The 8,050-nt window shown below is 36.2% G+C and overlaps 1 protein-coding gene across 1 annotated transcript; it reads right to left on the reverse strand.

The window, feature by feature from the left end:
- Positions 1-318: 318 nt before the first annotated feature.
- Positions 319-7,612, reverse strand: nabp1a (nucleic acid binding protein 1a). The gene is made up of 6 exons (XM_028807632.2): positions 6,817-7,612; positions 6,247-6,385; positions 5,013-5,084; positions 4,675-4,759; positions 2,390-2,456; positions 319-866 (listed from the first exon to the last, which is right to left on the reverse strand). The coding sequence occupies exons 1-6, from the start codon at positions 6,908-6,910 to the stop codon at positions 646-648; spliced, it is 678 nt and encodes a 225-aa protein (XP_028663465.1). The 5' UTR covers positions 6,911-7,612; the 3' UTR covers positions 319-645.
- Positions 7,613-8,050: the final 438 nt, after the last annotated feature.

Raw genomic sequence — 8,050 nt, forward strand, 5'->3', positions numbered from 1 at the left:
AAAGACATGCAAGTGAAAAATTTGTTGTACAATGTAAACATGACAAAAGCTTGAACCTGCTTACCTGATGTGAATTCCATCACAATTCACCATTTTTCTTAGCCAATCATTGCAGCAGGATGGGTCTTGCTCTAAATTCTGAGTAGGGTTAACCATACCCAGTTACAAAGAACAAACCCAAACCTACTTTAAACATTGTTTAATGCCTCTCCCAACAAATCATATTGTGAAGTCAGGATGGCAAGATTAAATAAGCATGGCGCCCCCAGCAATGAGAAACTCAAAACACATTTGTTTAGGACTGAAAAATAAAAGGGGTTATGTTTAAGGCTTAATATAGGCCACAATATTTTATTAATAGATGTCAAAAGAAACTAACAAGTGGGGTTTGGGTGACAAAGTTGAATTTCTATCACAGATTTTAAGATTTCGAACTCACTTCTGTAGACATCTTCCATTATAAGCAGCATTGCCCAAGCATTTCCTGAAAGGCTTATATATACAAAAGCATACAAAATTTGATACATCAAAAATGCATCAAGAAAAAAGTGCACCCAGTGTTCAAGTAGAGTGTGGATTTCTGAAAACTGCAGCCCTGCCCATGGTGGAAAATGTACACAAATTTTAGGAACAGGGTTTAAGATATCATCTTTTTGAGGCTCTGCGTGGATCTCTGCCATTACTGATCGTTACAGAAGGAGGTGAAGGTCCCAACCCGCTACCTACACCCCCAGCTGAGATATTGCTATTGGCCTGAACGCGGCCATTGGTTCTTCCCAAAACCCCCTGGGCAGGTGCTGGGTTCTGTAGCTGGCTGTTGATGGGCACTGTGCTGTTTGTAGAATAGGAATGAGAAGCTCCATTTCCTAAGGAATAACAGTAAACATTAGAAGACCAAAGTAATTTATACAGTATAGCAAATTCACATTAGTCTTAAAATACATATTTAAGGTAAAATGAAGCAAAGAACACCGACAAAACATTCCATCTGCCTCTACATTTAAATAGTACAACACTGTATTCTACTCAAAATACACACACACACACGACACCAGTCCTTTGCAAGATCAGAGTACTGTACACTAAACTGTTAAGATACCAGGAACTTTGCTTTAGTGCCATATTGGGGGGCTGCATTTCCCCATGAACATTCCCTTTGGGAAATTAAAGCAAAATATAATTAATTAGAGCAATCTTTGTTATATGTGAACTATTTGTAAAGAAATTGTGATACAATATTTTATAGCCATCAGTTTCTCATCTCAACCCCAACAGGTAGAAGATAGAGATGGCTACATAAAATGGATAGCTAGATTAGAACAGCTCCATCTCTACAAAAATTTAATGGTGCTAGTGAGAAGAGGGAGGAAAGCAGACTAAAAGGTAGGTGGCCATTATACAAAAAAAGCTTTGCTGCCATCTACTGGGATTTACCAGAGTTAAAAACAACAAGGATTCAGTGTGCGTTTCGGAGGCACTACTATAAAGTCAAAGTGGTCAGTGACTCAAATAACTGAATTGGGTGTCTGATTCTGCATCCTAGCCAAAAGCTTTGACAAGACACTTTAAAAATCCCCTAAATGCACACAAAACCATGATTACATACGACAAGCTTTCAGATGAAAATAAAACTTGATTACATCCTTCAGCTTCATCAGCAAACTGCATTATAACAATTAACATTTAAGCACCATATGTTTAACATTACTAAACCAACTGCACTTAAAAATGTGCAATTTTCTGACTAACCAGAATATCACTGAACTTTTTTTTAAAAATCAGCAAATACTCTAGGTCTAGTGGCCTATACATTATGAACATAGCATCTTCACTAAACGGGTTCAGTACTCCGGTTTGCACAGTACAAATTTTAAGATTTCTGAAAGTACAATACTGATGCATATAATACACATTCAAAAAATTGACTATTAAAAACATACCTGTTACAAACCAAAAGAAATACGTTTCTGAACCAATTTCACACATCATTTTCAGTCTTCTAAATAGATTTTTCAATGTAAATCATCCTAATACTTTAGAGGGAGCCCTACCTTAGCTGGAAGAACTCTTCTACACCTCATATTATATTCCTGAGATTAACAGTAATGTATGTTTAACTCCAAAGCCACCTCAATATGAGATGGATACGTCACAGTGTAGTCAGAAAAAAATTAAATTGGCTTAACAAATGTGGCTACCATATACTTACCCTTGTGTATCGAGGCAAAATATAAATATATTAAGAGTTGGATGCTGTCATCTTCCTAAAGATTAATGTTTACATCTTTCAGAATAACACAGCCATGTCAAATTATTTCATTTGATAAACTCAACCACCAACTCTTTCTGGGAATTATGACAGTTTGGCCATCTCATAAAAGCAACTTACCTGCTTGGACTGGAATACCTGAGCTCAAATGGTTTGTGGGGGAGTTGCTTCGCTGCTCACCTTTGGCCTTACAAAAAAAAAAAAAAATAAATAATCCATGAAGTTTAAAAGTACTGTTACACTAAAAAGCAATTTACATTTACAGAGTATAAACAATTTGTCAAGAGTTTGTGAATTGCTTGCTACTTTCTAGGTTTCGTTTGTATACATTTTACAAGGCAACTAATCATAAGCAAGATATGGTAGCCATTTAACGAACTAAATAATTTCACATCTTAGGAAAAAATAACTAGGTTTATATTAGCAAGGAAAAATGTCACTGGGCCACAACTGCCCATGAACAAATACATGATTATACATTATCAGAAAGAAATTTCAGAAAATACCATTCTGTTTATTTACCTCTTGATATTTGAAAGGGCCGTTTTAGGAGGCCTAAAATGCTAACTACTCCAGACATTAAAAATGGCTGTCAGGAGTATATTAAAGTGAAGTATTGCCAGCCTCCACTAGATGTCAACAAAGACTAAGGAAATAAAGTCTGCTTAGCTAGACATTTGAGGCTGCAAACCTAATGTCTGATTTTAAAGAAGTCCACATTACCCTACTATTAATTATGAATGAACACTTAGCATAGCAATGTTGCCATCCAAGGTTAGCATTTTGAAACAAATGCTATGTTAAGTCTGGTTATGAAAGAGTTTTTACATTTTACTAAAATTGTCAACTACACAGGAAGAGGCTGTGAAAGATGCTTTATTTTTAGCATGCAAATAAATGGGGAGTACCTGAGTAGACATTTTTAACCAGCAGTCAATAGATGTAAAAGCTAAAACAACTGAACTGAATTATATAAAATGTAAAATGCATAAACACTAATTTTTTGTCTTCCACGGTAAGGTTATTCCCCAGCTCCGGAAAAGAGACATTTTACAAACCTCCCAGATATGTTACACTTTGTTTAAAATGACTAAGTCAACTCGAAAGAACAAATGTAGTTTTAAACACTGTGGTAAATTTTTCAAGCACACGTAACCCACTTCAGTGTACCTGGGTCACTACAGCCTATTCAGAACCTGGACAGGGAACCAGTGTATTGCTGAACATATCCACACATACACTCAATTTGGAACTGCCAAGTAACCCAGCCCACCCATCACTGCTGGTGTGGAGTAAAATCCACAAAAACAGGAAGAATATGGAAACACCAGGTGAACAATGGTTGCAGGTGGAATTTAAACTACTGATGTTTCAAGTTATAATTAAAGATCATTAAGGAAAACAGCAGGAACCAAGGGCTCATTAAACAAGATATCGCATACAAAAAGTAGACTTTGCTGGCTAGATCATTTATGAACTAGTGCCCATTCAGTTAAAGGAGACAAAGTACAAAATGTAAACACTCTGCTCAAAGTTATGTTGGAGCTGAATTTGAGGGGGGTGGGGTTCAGCAAGTATTTTGGTATACATTTTGAAAGGTCTAATTTCCTCTTGACTGCACTCGCTGTATACAGTTTATACTGGCTTAGATTTCCATTTTTTTTTTTTTTTTTTTTTTTTTTTTTTTTTAAAATGTGTTTAAAAAAAAAAAAGAGGATATTCAAAAATCTCCACAGATGCACATTTTAAAAACCAAAGCAGCAGCACCTCTCCTGCCACAAGATACTTAATCACTTTTCAGTTCTTCTAGATGATGTGGCCACAACTACAAGGGCCAAAAACCTCCAACCACAATGGCAATTTTCTGTTCAAAATGCCCTCAGTTTGCCATGGTTTGTAGAAGTTGGGGCGTATTACTCTGTAGCTATTAGCTGATTAAGCATTTAGCACAGAACAAGTCTCTGGGTAAATACACAAATCGAGAAAAATACCAACACAATCTTTAAAAATTAGTGAAGTTTAGCACAGTAAGGCTATTTTAGCTAAACAAGGTCAAGGCCTTAAGAAACAAGACCTACATAGAAAAGTATCATTTGATAATTTCCAATGCAATTAAAATAATTTTTCTGGCTCCCATAGGCTGTAGTTTTGTGACTTTCTCTAAACTAAAAACAAAGCTCTATTTTTCTTTCTACATCCAAAAAGAGTTTCATTCAAAACAAATTAAATAAGTAACACATTAATACTATACACACAAGAAAACTTACAGTAATGAGCTAAGGCACAAGTGGCAAGCTAAATTCATAAAGCTGTTAATACACAGGTTCTGTTAAGAAGCAAAAAAACACCCGGTTAAGTGGGCAGGGGGCAACAGCAAGGAGGACGAGTCTTGTGACGGTACTTACATTTTTGGCTGGCTGAGGTGCTTGATTAAGGAGATCAGGATTAGGTTCGCTAAAGTTAGGGACTTCAGAGTATACCATACAAAATCTGATCAATAAGGGGGAGAAAAACAAAAATTTGTAATAATACTTTATCATTACAAACCCCAACTCTGCGCCCCCCCCCCCCCCCCCCCTTCAATTTAAAATCATAACGTAATTAAGCTAGGATTCGAGACACTTCAAAATTTCCCAAAAACTTGGAATGAGCAAGGCTTACAAAATGGATTTAAAAAAAAAGTGTTAAACCTGAATATTCAGTTCTCAATGTTAATATAACACTCCATCCCTCATCTACTCACTCCCCAATCTTCTGTAGGTCTCCACATCGTCCTGTGTACAATGTCAAACAGCCCTTCCACATGGAAGCATAACTAAATACAAGAAAAGCATTTTCAGAACAATGAGGCATATAGGCACAAGTAAGTAACTGAATGAATTTACATTAAATGAAAGAATGGTTTAATCCACATGAACTGAAATTCTGCAATCAAAAAAAAAAAAACACTTAATATTTGAAGTTTACAAATGCCACTTTTTTCTCCATCCAATTACAAAAGGGTCTCCCCTCCCCTCAAACCCAATTTGATCTGTACTTTGATACACACAAAATCAAAATAAATGCTTTACAAGTTTTTTTAAAGGAATGAATATTTAGATAACTTTTTCATGGAGTTACACAGATCATGGTTCAAGGGAATTAATGCCTTATCCAGTAGCACTGTATACGAGGCTGGAAGCAATCCTGGATGATGAGCCAGTTCATATTGGGGCACATTATTGGACTCCTCTACACCAGGACAATTCAAAGCTGTCAGTTAACAAACATGTAGAATTGAGAGGGAGGGAACAATCTTGAACAATATGGAATCTGCACCAAGATAGGAATTATGTAAATATAAAATTTATCAACTCACCACAATTTAAATGTAGCAATCTGGGTTGAACACAACACTCATCGTGGAAGCATAATGAAAACTTGCTTCCAGATTACATTCAGATTGCAGTCAGAAATTGAGAGTACTGTATTCTAATCTCTAATCTGTGTTCCCCAGCATTATTATGATAACCACTGGCTGTAAATTGGCCCTGTTTAGAAGTGTGAGCACATGCAAGAATGTGCCCATAATTAACTAGCACCCCACCCTGTACTCTTCTGTGACTGGCACCAGCAAAATATTGCAGTTTTATACTGGCAGGTTGCGAGATGCACTGGTATTCACCTACTTTCAGGTCATTCTCATAATTAGAGTTATGAGGGTAGCAGGCCTCTCATGGGAGCAGAAGACATAAATCTAGAACCAACCTTGGATGGCACATCAGTCTGTCCAAGGCAACTCACAGCCACCCAACAGAGCTGTCAACCCAACATGTATGTTTTAGATGTGGAAGGACACAAACTTAAACAATACATAAATAAAAACACAAAGCCACCATCAATGTGTTAATTATACAACTTTAAAAATCACACACAATTACCTTGATGATCATTATATCAATCTATTCAAAGACATTAAGGTCACTTTGTTCACATACCCTCTGGTGAGCCTAATGATATCTCCAGGCTGCATCAGGCTCCCTGGCTCATTCCAGACAGATATGGTGATGCTCCCAGTTTTATCAGCAACTTTACAGGATCTCACTTCATGTCCATCTTTTGTTTTAGTTACCCTGCCTGGTCAAGACAAAATGTGAGACAAAAAGGTATAAATAGTAAAATCCTACCATGTAAACACACTGTGGATTTGTTCTACATTTCAACTGGAAGCAAATCAGGTGGTTTATAGCAAGTTTACCCACATTTTCTTAACTCAAACCTCTGCCTACATGCCAGTGCACACAAGGTCAACTGCTACAAGCCTGATTGCTGTAATTTCATACATAAAGAAGTTAAACTTATATGGGTCACAAAATATATCAATTTCAAAAACTAAAAATTGTCCTAAATAAAGCAAAAGGAGGAATTAGGAAATTAAAAGAATGCCACACTACTAATGGTCATGTTCCGTGAAGCAAGATTGGGGATCTACCGCTTTAAAGGGCGGCCAACCAAAAGAAAAAAAATCCACGTGTTGTCACAAGAGTAACAATCTGTCCGCAACTTACCTATTTCCAGTACAATAAAGACGATATTTAAATTTTTCAGGCCTGGTTTTACATCTTTAATCAAAACTACAGTCTCGTTTTGAACTATCGACATTCTAGTAAATGTATCAACTAAATTGTTACGTTAAGTGAGTGAAAATGAACTAAATAACGGTAATTTGTTTCTGAAACTTAAATTTATTAAGGCTATATACTAAAATATAACATGTAGTGAGAAAACTGCATCTGAAACCAAGTTTTTTTTTTTTTATTTGTAAATCGTCTTCCTTAAACGGAAACAATAAAATGCGTTTTTTCAAAGCATCTTCACTATCTTGTTACTTCCGCGTTTCATATACGTATTCAAACGAATAATAGAACAAAAACACAAAATTAAAAAATCGCAATATTCATAACCATTGACGTAGACGAATTATCACCAGCGCGAGGTATTTACTGTAAAGACACCAGAAACGAATGAAACTACAACCGTGTCCCTTTAAATCGGGGAAAAATACTCATTCCTTTACCATCCACCCATTTCTGAAATTAACGGCTACTTGGGTTTCCGAAAAAAAGAAATTGTTAAAAAAAATTATCAAACAGTATTCCAATTGATTACGAAAGGGAATAGTGATTTATAAGGCATTTCAATCGCCAAGTGAGGCTGGTAAATGCTGAAGTTTATCAGCTAAAGAATTTTAAGGATCCAAGACCTTAAAGGTATTTTAGGCAAACTAAAGCGTTAATGACGCTCGCTCGTTAATGTTTCTCTGCCATATATGTCAATATAATTTAATGTACTTTATTTATACATATATAGATAATAAATTAAAATAAAAAAAAAACTATCCGCACACGTGTCCCACTCAAACCGCCTATCTATAAACCTGCTTTCTCTCTGACAAAGCCCCAGAATGCGCAAGGCAGCGTTCCCACAGGCTTTATAAAGTCAGGCGGCACTGCGCCACGCCACGCCGCTCCCTGAAGGGGACAAAAGAATCTTCTTGCGACTACATATATACAAATTAGAACGGATTTTAAATTTTTCAAAAACAGAACCAATTTTGCTTTTAACTAAATAGGACGCATTTGAAGATAAATGCAAACAGTTGCCGTATAGACAATAAACAGCAACATTCTACTTCACAACCCCTCAACCTGCTATAATGGTATGCTCCTCCGAGTACTTCTTTCGTTTTTATGTAACAATGGCCTTCGCTTGAGCGCTGATTGGACAAGAAGTAATAAATCC

Source organism: Erpetoichthys calabaricus, chromosome 8 (assembly GCF_900747795.2).
Source record: "Erpetoichthys calabaricus chromosome 8, fErpCal1.3, whole genome shotgun sequence".
NCBI classification, from domain to species: Eukaryota; Metazoa; Chordata; class Cladistia; order Polypteriformes; family Polypteridae; genus Erpetoichthys; species Erpetoichthys calabaricus.